A 14,682-nucleotide genomic window follows, 5' to 3' on the forward strand; every position below is an offset into this window, starting at 1 on the left:
ACAGGAGTCTGAGCTTCATCCTGGGACTTGTTGCACTGGTTTTGTGGCTGCTTTTAATGGGAAGCAGGACTACTGTATACAGGAAATATTCAACCCAATAATATTTAGAAAAAAACTAAAGTTAATACACCTGAATGGCAGAAAAAAATCCAAACTTAACATACAGTACCCTATAAAGGTCCAACATTAGGTATTTCTTTAAAATGAGGTAGTTGTGCTTCATTCTCAGTTTTAAAAGATGAAGGATATACTACAAATGTGAAGGGGAAAAAAGACAGCAGCATGAGCTCTTATATAAAGCAGCAGTCATTCACAATAGCAAAGCAAACTAAACCCCATAACCATTAAAAAACAAATTGATCTTTCTATTATGTAAACACAAACTAGTGACAGTGGTTTTAAAACGCACGTCACAAGATTGTTCATCCAGGTGTCCGCTACATGTGAGTCAGTAATAAAAAAAAACAATCGTAATGAAGAGTGAGATATAGCTTTTTTGAATGACTCATTTAAGGCATTTCATCAACTGTGTAGGAACACTACTACAATAGTTTATTATGTGCGCCTCCGCCCATAGTGTTATTGGCCACAAAATGTGTGGGCTTCGTGATTTATGTTCCTCTCCATGCCAACCCTTGCCCTGCTCTGCGCAGCAGACGAGGGAACCACGGAAAACCTGTGGATTGATTGTGAAATCCTAGATTACAGTTACGTCTGCCTGTGCACCTTACCAGAGGGCAGGAGGGGGGGAGTAGAAAGTGATTCGAACTGGGGCTTAGTCTCAGACAAGCAGGGATTGTTTACTACAGGAAGTTAAGCAAGGAGTGGTCTTGTAGCGTTTGAGTGACATCACGGAGCTCAGCTCAGCCCAGCCCCGCGGCCCACGCTCTACCGCTATTTATAAAATACCACTTTGGCCCAGTTTATGGCAGGGGTGGCTGCCGATCCTCAAGTCTACTATCTGTTCCAGTGTACACATACTTGAAGTGCCAAGGGATTATGTAACTGCCCTCTAGGCATGACTGCTCTCCAAAACGATCCTATTGGCTGATGACAACGCAACAGCAAACCCGCTTTCAGGCTGATCGCATTCTCACCAGCACACTTCACCTGACAGCATGGTGCAATTTCCTCATGACACACAACAATGGCCTGCTGTTTGTGCTCTTAAGTGGGACAACACTGACAGCAACTACTATGTTTCAGCACACTGAGAGACTGAAGGGCCACTGCTCTCCTGGCACTGAAGGAGGAGGAAGAGCTAGACACAAAGCCAACTGCTTATTAACCCATTCCTGTCCTTTCCATGCTGGATGTTGTTGTCGCACTGGAACATTCAGGGCTCTGTGTCCAGAAGTTATCGTGACTCAGCTGTGTCAAAGGCTGCCACACAAGAATAGGCAGCAGTGGCCCTGGCTGAAGGTGACTATACATACTTTGTAATCATCGTTTGGTCTAAAACTGTCCAGGCACAGGACTGGACTTTTCCCTCGATGTCCTGGCCTCGGCTGGACAACTACCGGTCAGCCGGCTGGGTCTGCATTTGCGGTCAATCTTGCCTGAATGAGGTCTTACGCTGGTTGAGGGCTGCACGGGGGCCAAGGGCACACCACTGTCCATGTGACAGGTCAGGGTGTGGTGAAGAGGCTGGATGGAAATAGCATCTGGACCAGAGAGTGTGTTTATGAGCAGCTGCCAATCCACAGACAGGCCAGTCTGACCCATCGGCCAAGCCCAAGTCTGGTCTAGACACCCTCAGTCTAGCAGGCTGGCTGTCCCTCCTGACTATCACCATCACATAACTCACTACTGCAAAAAACACACAGCAAACCACTAAAAATATGGGAAAGGGAATTGTTTATGTGCAAATTACCACCTCCCATGTGTCACGGTCTTAGATGAAGACTTAAGAGTGTCAGACAAAGTTACATCACGTGGCAAGTTTTGTTAAAATATGCTTACTCTGAATGTAAAGTGAGTAACACCTATTGTGTAAATGGCTTAAGAGCAGTGGGCCATGGGAACGTATGCGTGCGTGACGTACAACACGGAGAGTTTGATCTGCTGCAACTTGCCTTGTGTTTTGTTGATCAAAACTCAGACAACTCACACAGCCTTGATCCATGATACAAGAGATAAGAAGGAAAAAAAAAAGACAGATAGCTTCATAGCGAACATCCTGGGCACAAAAAAATTAAACTTCGATTGAAATAATTAAAGAAAAAAATGAGATCAAATGAATCCCCCCCACATCAACCTCACAGCTAAGGCCAAATAGTCCCGTCAGCTCGGAGCCTCACAACCTGCTCCAGGGGCAGAGTCTTCCTCTGATTGAGAGGAGTGGATGTGGTTTGTCCAGTCAGTGCTCAACCCGGGGCAGAGGTCTCAAAACAGACCTGACTTCTGTCTCACCCAAAAGAGCAACGGAGCAGAAAGGGCTAGGTTAGGAGGCCGAGATAACACAAATGCCTCAATGCCCACGCACTCCCCTCCCTCACATACACACAGTGATGTCACTCAGTGACCCCGCTGAGTGGATGAAATCCATGTCTGGGCCTCAGAGAGAAGCAGACGCGGCGCTGGGATGGAGGGGTGGCTGGGGTGGGGGCTGCCTCTTTTTTGTTTGTTTACTGTACATTTTACCACACCAAGTATTAAGGATGGATGCCAAAATTTGAAACAGCAATCACACATAGACACAAGCATGTACCTGACACACATGCACATACTCACACACGCACAACCCATTCAAGGTCTTCCATTAACATTAACGTTCTCCTTTTCAACTCTTCTCTAATTCTCTTTATGATGACACAAGATCACCACGAGTATTTCAAGATTAAGTAGACAATGACAAATATTCATTAGTGATGGACTAATGGAATCTTAATGGAAGCTTTAAAGTATAGTAGCTTTTGTGTCTCAGTTTTCTATAGAGGACACTTTGAGAAACTAATAACTAATAGTGCTGAGATTTCAAGCAAGGAAAAAGTTAATGAAGAGGTCAGTTTAGCTTTGCTTCAAAACTCGTTTATGAACTTACTTCCTCTGCTCTATTTCAGAATCATGTAAATACCTAACTTTATGGTCTAAAATACCGTCTTTGTAAGAAAGCGCCCCCTCCAAAGTCTGGGTTGGTGTTTGTGTGTGTGTGTGTGTATGTTTGTGTGAGTGTGTGCACTGTCCTGAGACAGTTCTCCTCCTCAACCAATCCACGGCTCTGGGCCCAGGAAGCTGGGCCCTTTGCCATATTCTGAGCCTGCCCACACGTCCGCCTGCCGCCCACCAGGAAGAGGAAATTAGAACCATTCCATCCTGTCATTGCTCCGCCACCAGAGCGCACGAGGAAGAAAGGGTTTAACACGCACGCATGCATGCATGCACATGCACACGCACACACAAACAAGCTTGCACACACACAAAGTCTGACCCATACTATTCATGTTTTATGGAGGAATCTCTTCACATTGGTTGTTTTGAAAAATGAACTAACAGTCTTATGAGCCCCAACATAAACTACCAATAGAAACATTTGCACATGCTCTCTTACACAGCATGTTGAATCTCTTGGGAGGAGCCAAGAGGAGGAAGCAAACCTTAACAAGCGCTCCGGAAGACGGGTGGGATAGTCCAACCACTCCCTTCAGTACCTCTGTTTTGCATGTGTGCTCAGTATGTGTGTGTGTGTGCGTGTGTGTTTGAAAAAGTGAGGCTTAAGGAATGGAATAGCACTCACAGCCGGCTCAAATGGGGGCGAGTATTAGGAATGAAAACCAAATAAACTTTCTTCCAGACACACTACCACCACAGCAGCACCACTCACTCCCGAGTTCAGTTTTACAATCTGTATTACTACACTGCAGGCCTTCCTGTGGTCCTGCACTACCAGTGCGGGCCAAATAATAAAAACGTTACAGGGCACCGGACTTCATCTGCCCAGAGTGTCATATGGATTTAACACATCAGGAACATTAAATGAACTGAAAACTGAACTATACTGCCTTTACAGTACTTTATCGTGACTTTGTAATGCATTTAAATTCACTGTATGGCCTTATGTGGAAAACTCCGCCACTTTGCTACTCCAAACAAATGCTAAACTTATCAGCAACAACTATTTGACCCTGGTCTGGTATAAACAGACATTTAAGGCCAACCCTTAAAATACAGCAGTAACAAAGAAAGTACAAGAAATCAAGATGAGCACTTACTTTTTCAGAGGGTCAATAACGGTCTTCTGGATCTGGTTGACCTGTAATAAAAAGAACATGTTAATGTCAGCAATAAGCACCACTACATCAAGGGAAGTGACATGACAAATTGTTATTCATTGTCAAATTGTGTTACATCAAAACTGAAATCAGAACAAAATAGCTTCTACATCTCTCGTTCATTAGCTGCTAAGTAATGCCACTGCACAAACACCAACATTGTGTATATTTCATACAGAATACTCAAGAAAGGGGTGGGGGGGCTCGCAAAGAAACTTTCGTGACGTTGACTCTTTTATTGTACACAAGCCCTGAGGAGAAAACCCTGAATATTCATTGAGCTTGCAATACAAAAGGATGGAACTGTCAGGGGACGGACATGAAAGCAAAGCCCAACTGATTTCAAATCCTGTGGAGGGTGGGCTGCCTTACAAGATGAAAGTTCTTTGCAAACAAACATTTTAACAATAACAGTTTATATTTTCCTGCATTCTCCTTCTGGTTGCCAGAACCGACAGGGGAGGGAAGGAGGGGAAGGGGGGTGTTAAATGGAAGTAAACGAACATCTCATCTTGAGGCCTCCAGCCCCGGCACCAAGTCTCATCGACAGAAGTTGGCACACAATTAATAAAGTTTCCAGCGTCATTTACATTGCAGATTCAAAATGACTGTTACGGCTGCATCTTCGAGCATGACAGGATGCCAAGTTAACCAGGCAATGGAGTCAAGTGAAGAGTAAATGGTAAGAACAGTGAAGGAGAATCTTAAAGCAGCGAGATGTGAAGTGACAGCTGCATGAGAACAGTGAGCAGCTCCACTAATCATATGTTCACTCGCTATTGGAAGGACAGTCAATCACACAACAACAAGGCAGCAAGATCGCAGCTGTGCTTTGTAAAAATGCCCTGACCATCTATGAGAACATACAGCAACACTCACTGCTTCACACCGGCAGATTTCCAAGTACAAAATGGTTGATTGTGGTTTGAGGGAAAACAGAGAACCAATAACAAATAAGTACATGGGAATTCACATTTTCTTTGTTTTACATATTCACACCATCCCCCCCTCCCCGACTTGAGCTGCGCCGCTGCTTCTAAGGTGAGAGCATGCAGCGAGGAGGGAGAACAACAGCGGCAGATTTGCTTAAGCATGCTGGTGCCCTCTACCCTCTGCCCCTTCCCACAGAGAGGGGGGGGCAGAGCTATTCCTTGGAGGCCTCGCAGAGCCTGAGGCCGACGCTCAAGCAGTAGTCTCCATCAGTGAGTCACGGGGCAGAGGCCATCCTGGCACACAGGCCTCCCAAAAATACACACAGATCGCAGAGGAAATCAATATCCCTCCAAACGGAGCATCCTCTACTGCGCTGCCGCCATCTACACTGGGGCTCAGCTTCGGCAGCAGTGTGCCGGCGGGGCTGTGCGCCCTCCTCAGCCCCAGAAATAAACACACAGACCTGGGCCACTGCTGCCTTCATTATCGCTGCACGTTTTATCTGCTGGCTCTCTCACTTGCAGGCCCTGCGGCAGAACATCTCGTCTCAACACGGAGAAGAGCAAAGGGTGGATGCTTTTGTGTCTGTTTTGCTGGAGCAATAGGGTTTGCTGTTGGTGCCGTCAGAATCAACAGTCAGCTTGAAGGGAGAAGCAGTGTTCGAGTGAGCTGTGCTGGATTTTAAACACCTAGCAAACCTGAGGTGATATTCCACATAGCAGACTGACCAAAAAGTGTTCACAATCACTATTTTGCCTTTAGCTCACTTTTAGCCACTCTACAAAAGGAGCCACGCAGCCCTGCCCAAAGCTGGAACTGAACATCGTGTTAAGGCGAGGATTTTTATTTAGTAAGACTGAAAGAAGTGCAGAGAAAATCAGGTGTGACCTAGCTGTCAAAATCTACTCTGGATGAAAGTGTGTTAAAAAAAAAATACAACCACGTCAATACAGCTGGTGACTGCTGTCCTGCACAAGTGAAATACTGTGCTGCCTAGCTGAATCACTGTCAAACACATCCCAGTCACCCAGCCAAACAAGGAAACTACACACGAGAAAACAGAATCACAATTATACATGTTAAAGGCAAGCTGCGCCTTCTGCTAATAGAAACTGCTTAAAATGTAAAAATGCAAAATTACATTAAAATGAGAGCTGATGAGGGTGTTGAGGAGAGCTGAAGCAGGATCCAGTAATGGCCTGACCTCCCAGGTTACAATTTAAGGCAGGGAGCAAAGGTTACCAGGGAGACTTTGATGCTGGAAGAGTCAATCTCCAAACTTTGGTCTTCAAATGAGGTGGAAAGAAAGAGGTAGATTAAGAGTACCCAACATCCCTATGGACAGAGAAGTGTGCATGGCATCACTGATGAAAAGTCTTCAGTTCCAAAGTGGTAGACAGTGAAAATGAAAAAAGAAGCAAATTTGATATTCTATAAAATCAGAAGAATGTAGAAGTTACTCTATACTGAAAACAGTCAAACTGGCAGGAGTGATCTCCTGGGCTCTCGACCAAGCCAAGTCCTGGAACATACGCACCCCGGGTCACAAACCCACACGCTCCGTCCAACCCACATTCTACTTTGTCTAGTCACTCAAAATTGCTCCTGTAAAATTTGATGAGCTGTGAGCAAAGCCAGTCTGAAAGACTGGTATGTTAAAGCTGAAGAAGGAAAAAAAGAAACAAAAGTGACTGCTATAGTGTAGTTGCTTTAACCCCACCTTACACACTTACCATATTATATATTCAATACAATCATTTTCCTCCTTGTCCTTGTGACATTTCAGTTCCTTTTTGTGACAGAAGAAAGAAGGTTCTTGACATGACATTTCTCTGAAAATATCAAACTCTTAATCAACTGATGAGACGTATTAACCGACTCATGCTGGCTACTTAGATGATCAATACATATCATTTGATTCAATTGGTTTTAATGTAAAGAAGAATTCAAAACATTCCTCTGAGAGTTTGGGTTGAAGCATGGCCACTGCTTCACTCACATATCTATGGGAAACGGTTATGGTTTGATTTTCTGTGGAAACTGAGTCCAGTTCATGAGATGTCACAGAAAATATAAATCATGTCCATTCTACCCCAAATATACAAATCCAGATGGTGTGCTACTCCCGAGACACTACACTACAATTCAAGCATGGAATAAAAAAATATGATGCACTTTTTAGAAAGGTATTCATTTTTCTCCACATTGTTTGATCATTGTTGCGGAAAAAGTTATGAAATCATTCTGGTACACAGCTAAATGTGAAAAGAAAGGGGAATATTTTGAAGGCAACAAATGTGAAAAGCACAGTACACCTAACAGCAGGGCAATGAGTCAAGAAAACACAGATGGAAAAAAGTCAATCGGTATATGCCTTAGTGTGATCTCCTGTGTTCTCCTGTGTTTTTTCCTCTTTAAAAGTCTACCCTTCACAGTGTAGTGCCTTGAGGATGCACACATGCGGTGCCACTATGATTCACATTATAACTACCTTTGGCAATGATTCTAATCAAAAACCTGAAGTGCAAGCGGCAAATAATCTGAAGAGGCCTGACAGCCAAAGAAGAGATCTTCACAGCTGTGAGAGAGCAAGGCAAGAGTATGCTGTACTGCTTTCAGTTCTGGGGAGAAATGTCTGCCTATCTACGGTTGCCCCTTAGGACAAAACATACATGGGTGAAAAGCACAAAGATTACAAGGAACGCACTCCAAATCAACAAATTCTCTAAATGTTGCAATACATATATGTGCAACAAGAGAGGAAACGTGGGTGAAGGAAGTGATGGACCATATTTAAGCCACACTAACGGAGTAGCTCTATGGAAGCTAATGTGAGTTTGGGTCAACCTGTTGGACTATCTGCAGGAGGGATTTAAGAAGTTTAAGTGTTGAGTATTATTAAGATGATTCAATGCTTTTCTCCATGAAGGAGAATGTTGAACTGAAGGCAAATGTTTGTTTCAATAAGGAATGCAAGCAATACAATAGACTTTTTCACTGCACATGCTGCGAGTTAGTTCTGTTTTGTGGTAGGGCATATTTTCCTGTTGAGAAAAGGCCTTTCCATTGTACGAGTTATTTTAGACACCAGTGAGTCACAAATGCATCAATTTTCACAGCTGATAACCAGTAGCTTGAGCTTATAGAGGATGATGCCACAGATGCTTTTCAAAAACAGCAGAAGGAAAGACATACGGATAGTTTTTAGTCCACAGGCTGCACAATATTGACAAATATGAAAACATGCATTTTCAACAAAAACTCATCTAGTTTCCTACTTTGTATGTCTGAGGAAAGACATTTCCCCCGATACCAATCTGATGCTATCAGCGCCAATGGCAAGTGCCAAGAAAACAAAGCACAGAAAGACAGAAAAAGAGTGAGGCACACACTAAAAATTTACAGTGCGAAAGACCGTGGGATTGAGTCTGACCTTTTCCTGGTTGAAGGAGTCCATCCTTCTCATGGCTGTATCTAAAGCGGTTATGGACTCCAGGAAGGCCTGGTCCTGCTCACACAGCGGGTTACTCAGCAGGTCTGCAGAGATCTTCACTGCGGCCTTGGACATGGCTGACGGAGACACATACAAAGAAGATACATAAGAGGTTTGTTTAATAATCGTGAGAAAAAATAACAATAAGACAATCATGTAGATTATAGCCCATTTAAATGGTTACTGAAAATGTCCTCATCTACATATTCTACCAGATTTATTTTAATTTTTCCTAAATCAAAAGGGCAATTTTTGTGGATTACACAAAGGCTTAAAGCGTTTCATCAGTGTATGTGTTTGTATGTGGTAGGGTCTTCAAAAGTGAGCAAAGAGCAAAAGTAGAATGGCACAGTGCTGAGGGGTTGGTGGGGCTGGCTGCCGTGTTGAATATTCACTAGAGCACCAAGAATCTTTGCAATGTTTCTACACTGACAGCACCAATTACTGTTAATCTGCACTCATGCCACTTTGTTTAGACACAGAGCACATATCAGATTATGGCTTCATAGTCAAAATAAATGAGCTTCACTGGGGGGACACGGGCTGACAGGAGAGGCTGTGGTGAAAATGGGCTTCATGGAGATCTGGAACAGTCTTTTCACACTCCCTAAGGATTCTCTCAAGAACAATTTTCAAGCAATCAATTATTATGCTGTGGCGTTTCTGCATCTCTCTCCATTTGACAAGTAACAAATTGTTTGATGTGACCTTGTCTCATATGACTGAGAGACATGTTGATTATAGGGTGGCGGTGAGGGTAGTGATTTAATTATTTGTATTATTAGTGTGCAAATAAGTGAAGTCCCTTGCAATGACCTGGGGCTGGAATGAGGTGAGCAGTTTGTCAGTAAGAAAAGCACGGTTATCCCAGCCACGTTCTTTGCCTGATGTTGCTTAGTCTAATTGAAATAGTGAACCGAAGCAGCCCTTAAAAGATATTATCGTCCCTCTACGGCTAATTGGCAGTGAGTTCAATAGAGCTCTGCTTATCACCACCCTTGACTTGATAAATGATGGTCGATATTGAAGGCAGTGTATTAAATGCAGTGCTGACATGCAGAGTAGGTCCAGTTCTTTGTTTAGTAACAGTTGGTGGAGACGGGACCTGTGCAACAGATGGAATCCATTAACGATAATGAGGGCCTGACAGCTATGACACTTTGATGATGCAGACATCCATATTCCAGAGCACAAAGGAGAGGAAATGAAGAAGCCTCTCACTCCTCCATCCGTACCCGCTCCTCCACCCCCACAACTGACTACTTACCACAGGCCATGTCTACTGCTGCTTCCCAAATACACAACTCCAAAACCAACAAATAAGCACATAAAAAGTAGAGTAAACATGGTCTCTGTGGTCGACAAATGCATGAATAAATGAAGGCAGAGTGGTAGACAAATCGAGCCCTAACTGAACACTGCATAAAAACATGCACTCATGAATCCAAAACACACACTATAACAGCCTAAAAAAACCCATATAAGATGAAGGCGAAGGCCTGCACTATCTCGTCTCATTTGTCGAGTCGTTCAGAGAGCTGACGCACCACCAAACAAACCAAGACAACCAAACGTCTTTCTAGCCCTGAAAAACCTGCCAGGCAACATCAAGTATGCTGGCGAACAAGTGGAGATCAATGGCACACTCGGCGGGAACACACAGGTTGTTGGCAGAACACACCTAAATCAGCCTCGGTGCTTTTCTTCATGTCCTTGTGAAGCTTTTTCGTCTGATCCTCCAGCCTGTAAGACAACAAGAAGAATGATTATCAGCCAGCTTCTGGTCTAGTAATACCGTAACACATCAGTTATACTGAGAACAATGGGCTGAAATGGAACAGAACAGAACAAGAAAAAATGACAAAAGTGACAAAAATAATGAAAGTGCACCATCTCCACATTTAATCTAAATAATTAATCTATATACATATAATTCAAAACCTATTCCATCCACTCCAGATGTGATGACATGGACAAAGAAAACATCAGAAACAAAAAAGGAGATTAGTACATAAAAAAAAAAAACATGGTTCAAGAAGGAATTACACATTTCATTGATTCCACATAAAATATTATAACATCCGTTAGCTAATTAATAATACAGGGAATCCTTCTTGTTACTGTCAACTACATTTGCGCTCAAAAGCATTAATGTCTTCAATCATTCCACTGCACATACTCCATTGATGGGTGTTAAAAATGGCAATTACCAGACTATGGAGGCTGAAAACACATGCCATTCATTATATCAATTAAGGCAAACGAGGGGTTTAGAATCTCCCCTGAGACTGCTGTCATATCACTTCTCCTGGTTTGATGAAAAAGGGAACGTGGTGGGGTTTCATTTCCATCTTTGCTTTAAGGGATTATATTAACTAGGAAGACAATAGCTGTGTAATCCCATAGGATTTCTGGTGGGGCACTATGGCCACAAGATTTAAAGGCACTGCTAACACATATGGCTGTGCAAAACAAAAATCAGTTCAGTTGCGTCCAAAATACACAATCCAACTGCTGGGATATAAACAAATGCTGGGTTACTCAAGCATACCCACAGGTGCATCAATGTTCTCTACTGGCTCTGATGACTGAACGGTTAAACTAAAGGAGAAGGGCTTCAAAGGAATAATGCACCAAAATGATTTTTATTTATCATTATTATTATCATTATTCATTTAATATGTCCACAAAAACACAAGAGTTAGCTCATACAGCTCCATTTCAGAAAGGGACAGGAGAATAAAGGAAGTGTTCAATTCAAAGCGATTGAAGCCAAAAACGTAAATACAGTATTTTCTGAACTTCTAAATTTGCACACTGTACAATCACATCAAAGGCTTTTAGATTTTGTCACAAAACATGCATGTGAGTTCTGGGTGACTGTCAACAACCAAATGTTTTGTGGAATTATTCCATATCACACTGCGTTTGTATTACAACCCAGATTCCAAAAAGGTTGGGCTGCTGTGGAAAATGAAAAAAAAAAAAAAAAAAACAGACGACCATCTTTTGTAAATGAACTGTGTTTACCAACAACAGTCTCATGAAGTGTTTCTGTTCCTGTGAAGTAACATCCTTCATACAATCATCGCTCGCTCCATCCTTGCTTGGGAATGACTGAGTCTTTCGAGGATGCCCCTTTCAAACCCATCATGACACGATCACCTGGTACCAATGAACCTGTTTACCTGTGGAATGTTCCAAACAGGTGTTTGTGGAGCATTCCACAACTTATTCCAACTTCCACACATAGTAAGCATATATTTACAAGAATCAATTAAATAGATGATAGAAAACAAATGTATTGTCTTTGTACTGTTTCATTCGATTATATGTCAAAAGCAAATTAGCAAATGATCACATTGAATCAGGGCTATGTAACAGCTTTGATTTCAGGTTGTGATCTGTGACTGCAATTTAATTTATTAATTTGTTTGTTGCCCTGACAAAGGGCTAGTAAACTCTGAAGATGTAGAATCTACGGCTAACTAAAAACCATTAATTATTTTCTATCATAACTTGTCCTCTCCATGCTTTTGTTTGTCTTGACATGTTTTAGGATTTTGCACTCAATCGCCACATACCAGATGGAGGTTGTTCCAAAAATGTCATTTGCAGTAAATGATGTAACTTCATCCCTTATTGTTCACACCACAGGAAAAAAAACATTCTGTCAGAACAATCTCCACAGTAACTTCTTGTTTTCTCTCACCAATTAGATGTAACTGGGTCTCATAAGCCATCAGCCATCCTCTAAAGTCATCAAAATACACTTACTTTCCAGATACTTAGAAATAGACATTTCTAATTGCACCAAATGCTTCTCACATTATAGTCATTATTAGCAATAATTCAGGCAGGATTTAGTCAATATCGATCTAATAACTAGAAGATCTCTTCCTGTTTCCATAACATAGGTTGCCCAGTAAATACATTTTCAGCATGCATGTAGACCAGAGACATTAATGTGCTGTGAAGAGTTCAGGTCACTGTGTATGTATTATGTTACAGTTCTGTTTTTAGTCATACCTGCAACTAGAAAATTGCTTCTGACATTGTTAAAAACATCTGGAAATGTAAGTCAGTTTCATCATTTACATCTTGGTGACTGCAGCAAGTAGAAAGAGTTTCGAATTCCTACAACTTAACTAGACTTTGTTCTGAAGGTGAATCTGAATGTCAGTCGAGTCAATGGAGGGCATCATGTAAAACCAACTAAAACTAAAATAGTCTTGTTTCTTGGCTGACATAGTTAACACTTGAGAGTAATAAAAGGAGACAAACATGAAATGAGAAAAATAACAGTTTAACAGGAAAACCCTGCCAATCATGGAGATTGGGTTGTGGGATAGTGGGTAAAGGATCTGACTATGTAAACAAACTAGCATTCTATGAGTCCAATGCCTGTTTGTGCATGTAGAACTCATGTTCCAGATAGTACTTCCTACTTTAAAATGTGTTGCACAATGTTGTTGCGTCTTCCTTACTCTGTCAGCACTGACAGTGAGAGATGCTGGATGAGTGCCAGGTGAACCAGGAGTGTCTTTCCAAAAGGTGCTAATAGAGCGGCCTAGTGGAACAGCTGCTGCTCCTAGCTCCAGTGCCCCAACGTTGGGCCTGTGCAGTCACAATCATCTAGCCACATCGCCAATTGAAAATTGGATAGACACTCCCACATTTTATATGACTTTCACACACAAACCCTTTATATGACACTAGAAAAAGAGCAAGCACTCAAACATGTTTCACACCTTTTGGGTAAATACCTGGTTATTGTCATTCACACAAGAACCAGGTCAGGCACTGTACTTCCATGTAAATCAGTGCTAAAACCAAATAATTATACCAGAAATTGTGTAAATCTATTGACCAACTAGGGTTGTCTAGTTTCAGTTGATTAAATCCATCCACTGTAGTATTTACACTAGAAATTCAACCTGCATCAAGTAGAATTCATGCCAAATGTAATTTTCCCACATTTTTCCCAAAATGTCCATCTTAAAAAGGTGAGACCCCCAAAAGTTAAATAAAGTGATGGTCATTAAGAAAATGAAGAGAGCCCGTCCTGTGTTTACTGCATGGTTTGTGTGTGTGTGTGTGTGTTTGTGTTTGTGTTTGTGTGTGTGCGTGCGTGCGTGCGTGCGTGCGTGCCCAGTTTAGAGCTTGAAAGATTAATAACCCGGGCCAATAGATTGATTGATATTTACTAAAAGCGGATATACTATATATGACATCGGTGTACATGTCATGTGTATGTGATACAAGTGACAACATTAACAATTTTCCAGATGTACAATGTTCTTACTTCGTATTTTGGTTACAATTATTTAAGAGCAAATTTAAGGGTCATCCAAAATGTTAATGTGTGTTATGCCCTTATGTAAAAATGTAAAAAATGCATGTATACATATATATGTGTGTGTGTGTGACATTTTTTATAACTCAAATATTGAGCTGTCTACATTTATTTCAAATCAATATTTTCAATCCAACAAAATCACAGGTCTAATAACACCAAAATGATCTTTTGTCAGGTGGACAGAATGCACAAACAGGAACCATGGTGAAGCCTACAAAGTATATTTAGGTCACAGATGCACCACAATGTGTTGATATGGATCTCTAGGGTGGAGAACCTGAATGTCTGTACATGCCTGCTGCTCTGACTCATCTATAAGGTCTATTGGCACCACACCTTCCTGATAATGGGCCCTCCTACTCAACAAAACCTGAGAGGAAAATGGTGCTCCCACTCACTGTGCGGGGCCCTCAGGGAGTTTCTCTAACCTCAGCCTCACACTGAGAGAAGGCCCGGATGTACTGAACTCTCTGGTCTTGGGTGCTTATATGCTCTGAAGCTCTCCTTTGTTTCATAGAAACACTAACATCATGCTACTACTTTGAAGTAGATATCAAATAATATCTGTCAACAGTTTTAAAATTAACGTTTTAGTTTTTTATATATTCTATTACAATGGCTACATA

At 41.9% G+C, this 14,682-nt stretch overlaps 1 protein-coding gene across 1 annotated transcript in view; it reads right to left on the reverse strand.

Moving 5' to 3' along the window:
* Positions 1–14,682, reverse strand: part of bin3 (bridging integrator 3) — a 30,280-nt gene that overhangs the window by 6,387 nt on the left and 9,211 nt on the right. The window contains exons 4-6 of the mRNA XM_041937168.1: positions 10,379–10,440; positions 8,638–8,774; positions 4,212–4,252 (exon numbers count right to left, since the gene is read on the reverse strand). Coding sequence (XP_041793102.1) covers positions 4,212–4,252; positions 8,638–8,774; positions 10,379–10,440 — 240 coding nt within the window. The remainder of the gene's footprint in view (positions 1–4,211; positions 4,253–8,637; positions 8,775–10,378; positions 10,441–14,682) is intronic.

The sequence above is a fragment of the Chelmon rostratus genome, chromosome 5 (genome assembly GCF_017976325.1).
Source record: "Chelmon rostratus isolate fCheRos1 chromosome 5, fCheRos1.pri, whole genome shotgun sequence".
NCBI lineage: Eukaryota > Metazoa > Chordata > Actinopteri > Chaetodontiformes > Chaetodontidae > Chelmon > Chelmon rostratus.